This window comes from Apaloderma vittatum, unplaced genomic scaffold, assembly GCF_000703405.1.
Source record: "Apaloderma vittatum isolate BGI_N311 unplaced genomic scaffold, ASM70340v1 scaffold852, whole genome shotgun sequence".
NCBI lineage: Eukaryota > Metazoa > Chordata > Aves > Trogoniformes > Trogonidae > Apaloderma > Apaloderma vittatum.
The window spans coordinates 21,843-35,788 of NW_009703935.1; the positions used below are offsets into that span (position 1 = coordinate 21,843).

Here is a 13,946-nt window from a genome sequence, read left to right on the forward strand (position 1 = left end):
GCTGCCCCCTCCCTGGAGGTGTTCAAGGCCAAGTTGGGCAGAGCCTTGGTTATACTGATGTAGTTGAGAGGCGTCCCTGCCCATGACAGGGAGGTTGGATTAGATGATCTTGAAGGTCCATTCCAGCCTAGGCCATTCTGTGATTCTGTGAAATGCATCTGTATTCAGGCTAGAGAAGAGAAGACTCAGGAGGATCTAACCAGAGTCTTGCAATATGTAAAAGATAGTCCTAGAGCAGATGGAAGTACTCTTGTCATGAGGATACCTGGTGATAAGACAAGGGGCAAAGGGCACAAGGGGGAAATTCCATAATTCCAAACAGTATAACAGAAATAGGTTGCCTAGAAAAGTAGTAGATTCTCCGTCACTGGAAATACTCAACCTTTGTCTTGTTAAAGCCCTGAGGCCCTACTTTCAACAGAAGATTGGACTGGATGATTTCCAGATGTCCCTTCAAGCTACACCCTTCTATGAATCTGTTTCAAAATAAGTGGACAGCAGTGGATTTAATTAGCCTGTTCTTATTAACACATTTACTAAGCATGGATAGAACTGGTGTGCTCAAGGGCAGATAATTCCAGAAACATGCCACTGACAGGGTATTTGTTTTGCTAGCAAAATCAATTTTTTATGTCTAAAGCTGTAAGAATACTAACATTCATTTTTCTGAACGTTTTTTAATCCCTCTAATGAACTTGATTTCTTTCTGTATATTGGTTTCATAGCACTGGGCTATTATATGGTTTTGTGTCTAAATAGAGATGCAAAGATTAATCTGTAGCTGACAGATATCCTGTATGCACAAAATAAGATAAAAAACCCCAAAACCAACAACAGTCTGTTCTTTATTTTCTTTTGCTTAGGAAAAAGTTCCTGCATATTTGGCAACATCTCCAATACCCACCGAAGACCAGTTTTTTAAAGACACTGACAATCATCTGAAATCGGGTGAAAATGAGAGGACATGTGCGAACTCAGAAATTCCACACTCTGTGGAAACAGAGACTGTTTTCACCCCTGGTTCTGTGAAAAAGAAAAAAAGAAGAAGAAAGAAATACAAACAAGATAGCAGGAAGGAAGATCAGATCTCTTCTACTGGGACGGAAGAGATTTTTGAAATGGAAATAAGCTCAGATGATGAAAAAAGTGTTCAGCCCCTAAGGTAAATGATCAGATACTTGCTGACTGCATTCACCATTATCACTGAACATTTAAAAGGTGACTTTTACCTTTGCTCTGTGCAAGTAATGCAGAAGTTTGAATAGGCTCTGGGGAGGCTTCTCCTCAAATGAATAAACAAAACTGCAAACCTTTATCTTCCACATCTTTACGGAATCCTTCAAGTTCAGTCATTTTATTATGAATGTGAAATCCAGTTCAGCCCATTGTGGTAAGGAATGTGTTTTCTAGAATGTCTGTGCCTTTCTTAGTTTATTTGTCTTATTTTTCACTATCATATTTATGTGGATGAGTTGTGATTTAGATATTCACTGGTCTGTTTAAGTCCGGGAATTGGCATTTTGTTTAAGATTTCTCTTTTTTTCCTTTTTTTCCCGTTTAAGAAAAGCAAGACTTTTGTTCAATCTTAAGTATGAAAGTATTAAGACAACAGTAACTTATTATAGTGAAACCGCAAAAAAAATAAAAATAACTATCAAGTACAGGAAGAAAGAAAATACAACCCATGAATTGTTTGTTTAATAAATTATTACAAATGAATGAAGCATTTAGGAATGTCATGCCAATAATGACTATTTTCATCCAGTGTTTAGAATCTTAATTTGACTAGGGATGAATAAAAAATTGTAGGTTAGACTAAAATGTCGGATGATTAGTCATAGCTGAACCAGACGATGGTGTTTCCATAAAGGTTACTCTGGTTTTACTTTTTATGCCCTTTAGAATGAAAGACTGAAAAGGCTTTTTATTTGTAAACCTTGTTATTTTTGTGTACCTATAAGCAGCAGAAATAAGCTCTCAGTCAGAGAAGCGTGTTGTGATGTGGAAGGAAGAAGATTTTGTAAAACAATGATGTTCTCTTGTGAATAGCAAGTAAATGTAGGACCGTAAAAACACATTGTAGCAATGGAAGCCTAGAGACAGTAGATTTGTGGCTATGTATCTGTGGAATTCGTATATGGTCATTCCATTTGCCTACCAAGGCAGGAAATGAAATCCATCTCCAAGTGTTCATACAACTTTAAAAAAATGCGTAATTTATCTTTTCTAGCTATGATTTAGATATGTTGACTTATGTAAAATAATTCCAGGAGGACTGAGATTACAGTGTTTGCAACTCAGAAATAGAGGGCGTTATTTCTCCAGTGCTAAAGGTGTTAAAGAGTTAAAGTAGTTATCTGTCTCTCAAGTCTTCATATGCGTGTTTAGACCAGGTATAAAGTGGATAAGAATGAGAAGAAGTGGTAGCGCTATTTTAAAATATTGCAAAATAGATAGCTTAGAATTGATAGTGCAACTTGAAGTTGTAAGTTGATGCACGCTGACTTTCCCCTCTTATTTTCAGTAGTCTCTGGCTGTATTTGAGTTTTTGGCTTCAGATTTATCCACTTCCATATGAAATTCGACTTTTTGCATGCTTCCCGTTCAGTCCCCATGTGTTGCCTGATCTAGTCGAGAGGTGGTGTCCCTGGCAGCAGGGAGGCTGGATTAAAATGATCTCTAAGGTCCCTTCCAGCTTAGGCCATTCTATGATTCTGTGATTCGTATGAATACATTTGGTCGCTGATTCCCTGTGAACAAAATCTAGGCAGTACCACTTGTGTGTCATCTTGCTCCCTCTGAAGTGATAGTATTGGGGACCTCTCTGTAAAAAAAAAAATTGTTATGTGCTTACTTAATTGTTCAATAATACCTTCTTTCTCTTTTGGAGATACTTAGCGTTGCATAGAGACAAAGATAATATGAAACACGTTTCTATCATAGTTAGCTTGGTTTATGAATACAAAGGATGTACAGTCTCTGCAGCTCGCATCTCAAGTCAATCTTAAGTCATCAAGTCCCATACGAATACTACTACTGAAGTAGAAGTGGAGCAATTAAGACAGTTTTAGGGTATTTAACATAGTCTAAGCTGTCCTTCAAATAAAGCATTTGTAAACTGTAACTGCTTAGGGCCTAATGATCTGCGTAAACATGTAAATTCTACATATTTATGTATTTTAATAGATAATGTTAAAATATTTTCTCTTTTCCATCCATAAGAGAAATTAGCAATAGCATTCCAAAACAAGGCCAGTGCAACCGTGTTGGTAATGGGAGAAGAATACTTTTTCATTTTTCTTTCCTAATAATGGCTTAAAATAATTAGTATTGCATTTTACACTCATATTCCAGGCTTATCTTCCTTGTATTCCATCCACTGTGTAGTCATGATGCCCTCAATCTAATCTCAGACAAATTTAGTTATATCCTGACAATATTTATATAATTAAATTAAAAAATCTGGAATTCTTATGGTAATGTTTGAAAGGGACTTTTATAGAAAATGTAGTATGTGCCTGCTTAATGGGTTGATTGGTCTTTTTTTTGTTGTTATAGATATTGAGTAGATTGTGCAAAAACAGAGCCCACTGTTCAGAAAAGTACAGTCCTTCTAACTACTTCTTGTAGTTTATGTTAATTTTTAACCTTTGTATGAATACCAAGGATGTACAGTCTCTGAAGTTCTCATCTCAAGTCGAGCTGTTAGCAAGTTTCATAAGAATACTGCTACTGAATAAGAAGTGGAGCTATTAAGACATTTTTAGAGTTCAGTATTTAACATGTGAACTGTGAAGCTGGAACCTAACCCTGGTTTTCTTAATTAATTTGTGAAATGTGCAGTCATAAAGTGCATTGTCAGAACTACCTTTCCATTCAACTTCTCCATTTATTCTAAGGTTTACATAGTAAAGGTTATGTGTAAATCTTTATGTTCGTCTTTGGGTTTTTGGTAATATTAGCTGGCTGTATAGTAATATCATTTATGTTATTGTGACTTACTCAGTATTAACTTGCTATATATCAAGAGTAGTAGAATTTTAAACTTGCAATATTTTCAAGTATTAATAATGGGGTTTAATATACATTTTTATATAAAGGGGTATTGTAAGGAATGTATCCTTTAAGCTATACATGCCTTTCTTTTGATTTTGGATTTTTAATGACATGTAAGTAACTTTTCTAACTGAATTAGTAGTACGGATTTATAGCTGACAGTGTCTCATGTATCTCCACAGAGGATCCTCAAATTCATCACCAAAGGGTGAAGAACAGAAAGAATCTTTACTTTATCACTCAAAGGACCATTACCCCTTATCTGATGGAGACTGGTCCCCCCTGGAGAAGTAAGTCACTTTGTAATGTCATCATATGTGTAACAGTGAATAATTCTAAAAAAAAGTTAATGTACCTTTTATTCATTTTCCCCTGATCTATAGAACTGTCAGACATGCCTAACTTACGATATTGAATGCAGCATACTATGAAGAAAAAACAATACAGTTAATAAGATTTCCTTAGGCTGGGAAGAATACGAAGAACAAGTATGTTCCCTGTGATTCATGCTAGCACAAGCAGCACTTGATAGCCCATGAAGCGGAAGTTTTGAGTATGTAAGTTAGATTTTGCAAGATGAAGTAATGCAAAGTATTTATGGTGAAGCTAGATTCTAGACTTGAATTACATTGCATTTCAGAGGATTTGCTAGTTGCTGGGGTTCTGGTGTCTCTGGTTCCCCAGAGATACTATCAGTTAATTGTGTTTTCTTACACATGGCAAATACAGCTCACCGGGTAGATTCCAGGTGCAGTGGCCGAGGCACTTGTGTTTATGCATTCGAACTCTCCCGTTTCTGATGTTCGTGCTATTGTATTTCTCTTGCGTTCAGTTTCTAGATTTTTCAAGGGTCACTCTCGATTTCAGCACTCTAACATCAATCCATATTGGCATAAGTAAGCATTCTGTTCATACGTGGTAGTATTTGCGGGAAGTTTTGTACTTTTCTGAATGTTAGACATAGGAAAAGGCATATATGTAGCACACAGAGTGCTGAGCAGTGTCTTAATGCATTGTAAGTCTTTAGTGAGTGCCTAGTTTCTCCAGTTTGACTGAGGAATCTGCCTTATAGCAGATAGATTCACAGCATTTGTGAGGATTACTGGTCATCTTTGTGTGGTACCCTTTGTTGCATGTTAGCTGCTCGTTGCACAGATGCCTGTTCTGCTATATCAATAGGTAGAAGCACAGAAAAGAAGAGCTTCAGAAATTATGTTTTGAAGTGCTTATAATCTGTTTTGGGTGTTCCCAGGGTTGTGGCCTCAGCAGGGTCTAAATATACCACACCATGCCTGGTGCCTGCTAGTTCCCCCAGTGCATAGCTTGTGAATGAACAGAAGCAGTTGGACAGGAAATCCCATTATCATTCCTTTTTACGTTTTGGGTCGGCAACCACATCCTCAATTGTACTGGATGAGGTACCATCTTCAAATATTCTCCAAAGGTTTGTTGTTTGTGACTGAAAAGCGGTCACAGTGTTTGACTCTGAGAATTGTCATGATGTTGTATGGATTTTATCACCTAGATAGTTGTAGCATAGAGGCTGATGCTCCTTTTCAGTTTATAAAATTCTAGCTAACATAGACTAGTAGACTGTGTCTGGGAGGTATGATTCATCCCTCTCTTCTTGTTTACATATTTAGGGGTTAATGTGCACTAGCAACTTGTTTGTGCATCATATGAGAAGCCTAGGCTCTTACGGTTTTGGGTTCGTTTTGTTGGGATTTTTTTAACAAGAAGCTATACAGTACAGATGGCAGTGTGTGTAACAGAAAAAGGCAATTTTCCTTTCCCTCCTTGGGGAGGGATGTTGAGTGGAGGATTGTCTCTCATGTGAACCGTCTAGGATAGGAAAATTTTTCATGAAATTTCTTCTCCTAAGGCATCAAAGAAAGTTTCTATAATGTAGCCATTCACTATACAAGTGAAAAATAAATGAGAGGTTTTAACAACCTCCTTTTTTTTGAGACCTGGAAAAGCTAACTGTCTTTTGGTGGAGGTTGGCTGTCTTGTTCTTCAGGACCATTGTAGGGAACTAAGGGGAGATAATGGCCTAAGTCTTTTCAGCGGGAACTCTTGTTTGTCCTACTCACTGGAATAAAAACAAAAAGCATTACCATTAACTATTTGATACCTGACACCGTCAGTGTTGTTCTTCCCATTTTAACAAGCAGTGTTAGCATGAATATATCACTATTACAAGCATGGACCTTTTGACTAAAGACTTCTCCCTGAGAACGATAATGGAAAACTTATACTTCAGGGGAAGGGGGAAGAAGCTTAGATTCTCAAAGCCCTGACCTATTCAATCTTTTGCAAGTAGAATATTAAGAATTAGGCTTAGGAACAGGGTAATATATCTATCATGGCTTCCAGTAGATTTGGCACATAGGGAAAATGAGTTCATATTCTTTGTGAAAACAAGTATGTACGTGTATTTTCATCCATGAAAATACCGTGAGAAGGGCTTACCCTTCTAATGGTACAGAAAATGTAATTTCTGTAGGAAGCTGTTAAAGGAGAACTGGGGAGCAGGAGGGAGGAACTCTAAGCAGTTTCCTTTTTGTATCTCTGGATGATGAAGGCTTGAAGTTGACAGTGTGGTGATGAATTGCCACTGTAGACATGTTTAAATAACCTGCTATCTTGGATTTTTTGGTGTCCCCCAGAGTAATATGGGGGATTATTACTATCTAGATTGTGATCTGATCTGTGTACTGCCTATTTTTAGTCTGAGTTGTGATCAGTTTAGTCTTGCATGATATAGCAAAACCCTGGCTCTGCAAACATTCAGAAAGTTTCAAATGTGATACTGCATTAAATAACTAATTCTTGGAGGAGTTCTGTAAGGGGGAAAAAATAAAAAAGGCCATAAATTAAATACCTGTAAGGTTTACAGTTGAATTTTCAGTAAATCATAGAACAGCCCAAGTTGGAAGGGACCTCAAAGGATAATCTGACCCAACCTTTCATGGGAAAGGGAGACTAGATAAAATTATCTAGCACTTTGTTCAGTCACAGATTGAAAACCTCTTGTGCTGGGAACCATGTCCCAGGAAAGATTGTTCCAGTGAATGGTTATTCTCACTGTAAAAAAAATTCTTTCGTATATCAAGATGAAACCTCATCTGGTGCAACGAGTGCAAAGGAAGTGTCTTGCACCTGGCGTGACATTACCAAAGAGCCCTGTACAGGCTCAGGTCTGTCTGGTTAGGGAGAGGCTTTGCTGAAAGAGACCTGGGGGTCCTGGTGGGCCACAAGCTGAACGTGAGTGAGCAGAGCACTGCTGCAGCATGAAGGCAAGTCACATCCTGGGCTCTAATCCCCTGAGACATTGCTAGCAGAGATGGAGATGTGATCATCCCACTCTACTCAGTACTGGTCAGATCTTGCCTGGTTCTGTGTCCAGTTCTGGTCCCCGCCATTCAAAATCAAATGTAGAGGTTTATATATATATTTTAAAAAAACCCAGCCAAACCAAAATATTCTATGAATGTCAAAGAGTAAATAGAGCAGCGTTTCTGTAATATGCGATATATTTGCTCTGTTGAAGAGAAGATAGACTTGGACCTGTCCCAACACTAAACGCTACTTCAGAACAACTGTTGTGTTTCCTTTCCTCCCTAAGATAGTAAGATCAAAATTATTTCGAAATCACGCCTTCCTGGCATGTTGTAAAGTGAGTTCTTCTAGCATAAAAGGAGTCTTGGCTAAAATAAATTTCAGGGGTCCGTTTCTAATTTATGAATAATAATGACTGTAGGAAAAATAGGATGAAAATTTAAAGAAGAAAGTTTTCTCCCCTCTCCTAGGTTGTCTTGTTAATGTTTTTCCCATGTTGGGATTGAGTGGTGTGTTCTGCATTTGTGAGTTAAGTTTGCAGGACTTTTGTTACTCAAGTCTTGGGATAGCAAGTTTAAATGCTATATTTTTACAAAGGAAAGGAATTTATGTCTTACTTTTAAATAACCTTTTTTTGGTTTGTTCTATTTTGCTTGAAAAATGGAACATGAGCTGAAGGGAGAGCTATACCTACACTGCAGATATAGTGGAGAAATCTGTTTAGGGTGATTGCTGTGTAAGTCCTTTAATGTGATTTTGGTTTTAACCTAATTTCTCACTGTCTGAAAACCTTGCTGGGCTTCTTGCCATGTTGCTGAATAATTGAAGCTCTGTTAAGCTGTAGAAAACTCTACCAACAGTAGCTGCATAACAAATGCATTTTAAACACTGGGGTTTTTTCGCTCTTGTTTTGCTAGCCCTTTTTCTGAGACAGTCTGCCCTAAAAGTGATTCAGAACTAGAAGTTAAACCTGCTGAGAGCTTGCTCAGATCTGAATCTCACATGGAATGGACATGGGGAGGATTCCCAGAATCAACGAAGGTAAATTTATTTATTGTCTCTAACTTTGTGAGCTGAGTTTTGTCATATCTTGTGTCCTGAGAGGGCTGGAAATGTACTTCTGTTCTGCAGAGTGATTCAGCTGAAATGGGGAAGTAGCGCCCCCGTGTGACTGGCAGTTGATGGTTGAATCTGTTGAGTTCAAAAGTTGGTCAGCAAATTCCAGAAAATATAACAGTAAAAATCTGATTTATTTTTTTTTTAGTTGGAAAGTGAAGAAAGCGACTTTAGAGATTTATTTCCTTTATTTTAGGCTAAGTTCTAGTTCATTCCAGAGGAATTGTAGCCTTGGTAGAGTAAATTTGGTATCTAAAGGGACAGCTGGTGATGTACCAGAAGTCCTGGTACATCCATATTTATGCTTTTTTCTAGCCATGACCTGGTCAAGTCACCACTTTCTTTACTGAACTTCTAAATAAACTAGTATGAAGCTTCTGTTGCAGGGAACTTTGCTAATGGGTAGAACATGTTTTATATTGCTAAAATACATGCTTAAATTCTTACCCACTTTACCTGTGACCAGGACTTGTACCATGCATACAAGTTTAATGCTTAGGCCAGATTAAAACAAACATGTGAAGTCAAAGAATTGATTAGAGTTTGTTTTTCAGATAAGCAAGAAACTAGAACATCCCAGGACAGCTACCATTACTCCATCAGAGAAGACCCATTTTAGGGTCATCCTCAGCTCTGATGAAGTTGAAGATGATGATGATGTGAAAGATTCTGTCTGTACAGTACTGAAACCTGAGCCACGAACTCATCCTCTGCTTAAGCAGATGGATTCCAAAGATTCTCTTGCTTCTGCAATCATAGAACCTCAAGATCCGTTGCCATTAGATGCTGATCATCATTCCAGACTGTTAGTCGACCCTTTACCAGAAACAAAGCCGATAGCAAAAACTGACTCTCCTTCAAAAAAGAAAGGTATATAATAAAACTGTTGATTCTTTCCTTCAGTATGATCTGCCAAATTTGAGACCACCGTGGAAAAAGTATAATTTGCCTTTTCAGTTTTTCATATTTAAAATCTTATTTGACTAAAACTATAATTAAACTCTTTGATTTATAAATGCTATAAATGAGCCTGAATCTTCCACAATTGTGTTTGTATTTAATGTGGCTGGTCAGCTTCATTTTAGTAATCTTAATTGTTAAAATTAGCAGGGGTGCACAAGAGAAGTCATCATCAGGGGTCTGACGGTATTTACTTGGAGGACCTAAAGGCTTTGGAACCTGAAGTTGCAGCACTTTACTTTCCCAAAAGGTAATGCTGAGTTAAGGTCCTATGGATCTAGGGTTATATTGTGGTTGCACTATGTGAGTTATTGCATGGATGGTTTAGGTTTTGATAAAAAGAATTGGACTTCAGGTTTCTAGGCTTTTGTGGAGTAATCAGAACTGATATCATTGTGAAGATCTGTTGCCAGTTTGACAAGAAACACCTTGAAAGATCATGTGGGAGGTAATTACTAACAGTTTTCTTCTTCGTGGAACCTGTATGTTCTGCAAATATAGACAGGAGGGTAGGTTTTAAACTGCACTCTCCTTTTGTGCCAGTACTCTGTTTTGCCATATTGTTAGCTCTAGATTAGCACACATTAGTTGATTTTTACATGCCCTGTACATCTCTCCCTTTTTTTTTTTTTAATATTGGAGAAGACCAACAAAAAAAAAAAATCCCACAAGATCTTCATGCCAGGCAGCTCAGTCTCAAAATTCACTTGTCTTTTTTTTTTGGGGGGGGGTCTATGTTCAGTTATTTTGGGTTTTTTTATGAAATCAAACCATTTTATATTCCTAACGTACTCTCTGAATGCATAGCTGTCTAGGTAGACCTGTGTAAAAATACAGCTTAATAAGGAAGAAGTATCTCTTGGTTTATGTTAAAACTAAAATTGTAAACTTTTCAGTACTTATTGATTGCATTACTTGGGATCAAATTAATAACTCCAACCTTAGATGATAATTTGATATTTTTTATTTAAAAGGCCACCTTTTTTTTTCTATTATACTTTTTCCAAACACACAGTGTTCTAAAACTGTCAAGCAGTGTTGTTTTTCCTCTTATTCTTATTCTGCAACTTTCTGTTAAATATTGGGGAGCATAGTATTATTCTGTAAAACTAGGCTGTAGAAGATCTTATCCTTGTTTAAATCCAATTTTGTTTCAGACAAGGGAAATGTAATTATTTCCCAATTTAGGTGAATGTTAGGAAGGCTGGTAACTGTCAGTCTCTCAGTTATTATGGAGGGTTGGGTGAGTGTGTTTGTATCTGGTTTTTGTTTGGTTTTAAATTTGTTATAGAATGATGTAGTACTTAGAAGAAATGCAACAGCAAGATGTTGGGGTTTTTTTGAGTAATCATATCCTGTGTTCTGTAACCTAAAATCTACACATCTTTTTGCAAGCAAAATACTTACAGAAAACGTGGACTTCTTTTCTTTAGTGATTCTGATCCAGGCTTCAGGCAATGGACCGAGTCAGATACCCTTTCCGGTTCCCAGTCACCTCAGTCAGTAGGAAGTGCTGCTGCCGATAGTGGTACAGAGTGCATGTCTGATTCTGCTATGGATTTGCCTGATGTCACACTGTCTCTTTGTGGAGGTCTTAATGAAAATGGAGAGATTTCTAAAGGTATGAGAAAGACTAAAACATAAACAGTAATAAGGCTCAGGCAGCTAAACAAATTAAGTGGCTTCAATGCTCTCCTTTCCGTCTTGCAAAACTTTGGCGTATTATTGTGCTCATGTTGAGAAAAGGGAATGGATAATCTTTCATTTCCTAAGGTGCTCAGATATTTGCCAAGGAGAAATAGCAGAATTTAACCTCAAATTAATCTTGAGAAGCTTTCTGTCTCCTTTTTTTTACACCACGTATTGGATATCTGACCCAGCAGTATTGTTTCTGGCTGCAATTACTTGCTTAGCCCTATATAAGTCTTTGCAGTTTGTGTTCTTTCGAGTTTTCTGATAGTTTTTCTCTTTTTTTTATTTTTTTAAGCAATTTTAAGAAATTTATTGGATTTCACTATCTTTTCTCCTGTTCTGTTTTTTCTGCCATAAGTGTTTGTTAACCTTTGGATTTTTAACAGCTGATTCTTCTCTCTTAATGCTGTGGTTAATTTTAATATTGAAGTTGAGTGCATTTTTGTGGGAGCTTCTAGGAGCACGTAAGCTTGGTGAACATCTACTGCAGCATTTTTAGTGTTACCTTTTTATGGCCATCCACTCTAATGCATCAAGTGTAACTTAAATGTGTATTATTAAGACCCAGAACAGTTCTCTTGGTAATGTGGTGGTAATAATCGTTTTGATTTGAAAAAATTACATCTTCCTTGCAGGGATCTTACACTAAATCATGAATTTCTGCAAACTTGCATAGTCACTAGTCATGAAAATGCTATTAGAAGTCAGTGATTAAACCTGACTGCTGACAAAATACTTTGGCCACCCCTTTTTAGTGTAGTGTGTAGGCCTCTTACCTGCCAGAATAATTTTTAAAGGAAACTTGCTTAGACAAGCATGGCTGTGTTTTAACAGCCTGCAAACTGAAGTAGTTCCTACCTCCTCCTTATCCTCCCTGTTCTCATTCCTTAATTCTCATTACTGTGACTGCTGAAGTGACACGAGGCTTTCCCTGTTACCGAGGAGGCAGGTGCAAGGCTCTCAGCAGATAGGCTGCATTAGCATATCCTGAGTGATGTTAGAAGATCAACAAAGTCTCTGAAATGACAGAAAGCATTTTCCTAGATACAAACTAATCGGACATGTTAGGATTTTATGTGATTATTTTTAATTAAAATCTGCTTCTCTTGCAGAAAAATTCATGGAACATATTATTACTTATCATGAGTTTGCAGAAAACCCGGGACTCATAGACAATCCTAACTTGGTAATAAGGATTTACAACAGGTAAATTCTCTATATCATGTAATTAAGTCATATGAGATCGTATTTAAAATCCACCCTTCAAAGTGAATGTATTTCTCAGCTTACGTCATAGTTTGCATGTTTGATGGATTTGTTTCTCAAAGATAATTATTTTTGAACTGAAGATTTGCGTTAAATGTAGCTTAACTGAAATGATAGTTTTTCAGAAGTTACCACTGATGCTGAGTTGTATATATTAAAATAATTCTGCTTGGAGAAAACTGTAATATTAGTTGTTGGCAGCAAGTAGAAATTTTCATGAACCAAAGGTGTGTTTGCACATTGCTGTTTCTTGACCACTAGTTGGGTTTTGTAATATCTTATCAATAACGTGTTTTAAAACAGATACTATAACTGGGCGTTGGCTGCTCCAATGATTCTGAGTTTGCAGGTGTTTCAGAAGAGTTTGCCTAAGGTAAATGGATACACTTACACTTTCTTTAAGATCTTGTATTTAGTAAAACATGATTATCTCTTTATTTTGTTATTCTATATAAATTTAAAAACTTGCTTAATTTTTCAGGCTACTGTTGAGTCTTGGGTCAAAGAGAAGATGCCAAAGAAGTCTGGAAGGTGGTGGTTCTGGCGCAAGAGAGAAAGCATGACTAAACAGGTGACTGAGACCTATTTTGATTTTTTTTTTCTCTTTTTTTTCCTTAGATTTAAAAGTTGTAGTTTCTCAGAAGTGGCTTGGAACTCAACTCATGTAGATGTGGCTGCTTCTGTATATTTTGTCTTCACTACCACATCTTTATTTGCTGTTATTAATTGCTTTAGCAAAATTTATTGTATTTAACTGTTGCACTATATTCTTAAGATTCTTTTTTCTAAGCCGTAAGCAGTTGTCAGAGCTACATTTTGTTCACTGCAGTATGTTTTAGGAATGGATACACAAATAACTAGGTGCTGTGCTGTATAACAGATGTTATGCTGAGACACCCCATTTTAGACTAAATTAAGCTTTCTAAATGTTGGGTATGTGCCTTAAATTTACTTCCTCACCAAAAAAAAAGTTAATTTTATAAGCTCAGAGGTTGACAACTCCTTTAATGCGTCGTGTTAAACTAGCAGTTCTTACCTTCTGGCATGCAGTTTTGTTTCCGGAAGTAGTAAAAAGCTTTAATAGATAATTTCTTCATAAGCATTCCTTTTGTTAAATATAAAATAAAATAAATATGAAATAAATATAAATAAGACTTATTATGGTTTATGTACTACATTGATAGCTATATGCTTAAGTATGAACTATGAATTCCCTTGGATCAGTTTTAAGGGCTTAAAATGTTAATACGTTTGTTTATTATCATGTTGCTTTAGATACCAGAGACAAAAGAAGGAAAACCTGAGACACAAAGAGCAAATGAACTGCCAGCAACTATAAAAGAGCAAGTTAATAGTAGGTGTGTTCCTGTCTGAAGAATATTTTGTCGACTGAATAGTGGCTCCTTGCCTCTCCTTGCCTCTCCTTGCCTCTCCTTGCCTCTCCTTGCCTCTCCTTGCCTCTCCTTGCCTCTCCTTGCCTCTCCTTGCCTCTCCTTGCCTCTCCCTGCCTCTCC

At 36.9% G+C, this 13,946-nt stretch overlaps 1 protein-coding gene across 2 annotated transcripts in view; it reads left to right on the forward strand.

The window, feature by feature from the left end:
- The window catches only part of LPIN2 (lipin 2), a 36,856-nt gene that overhangs the window by 13,958 nt on the left and 8,952 nt on the right, over positions 1-13,946 (forward strand). For both annotated transcript variants that reach the window (XM_009864813.1, XM_009864814.1), the window contains 10 exons: positions 864-1,162; positions 4,239-4,346; positions 8,316-8,439; positions 9,069-9,384; positions 9,625-9,724; positions 10,908-11,095; positions 12,279-12,372; positions 12,736-12,805; positions 12,914-13,003; positions 13,708-13,790. In XM_009864813.1, the coding sequence (XP_009863115.1) occupies positions 864-1,162; positions 4,239-4,346; positions 8,316-8,439; positions 9,069-9,384; positions 9,625-9,724; positions 10,908-11,095; positions 12,279-12,372; positions 12,736-12,805; positions 12,914-13,003; positions 13,708-13,790 (1,472 nt within the window). The remainder of the gene's footprint in view (positions 1-863; positions 1,163-4,238; positions 4,347-8,315; positions 8,440-9,068; positions 9,385-9,624; positions 9,725-10,907; positions 11,096-12,278; positions 12,373-12,735; positions 12,806-12,913; positions 13,004-13,707; positions 13,791-13,946) is intronic.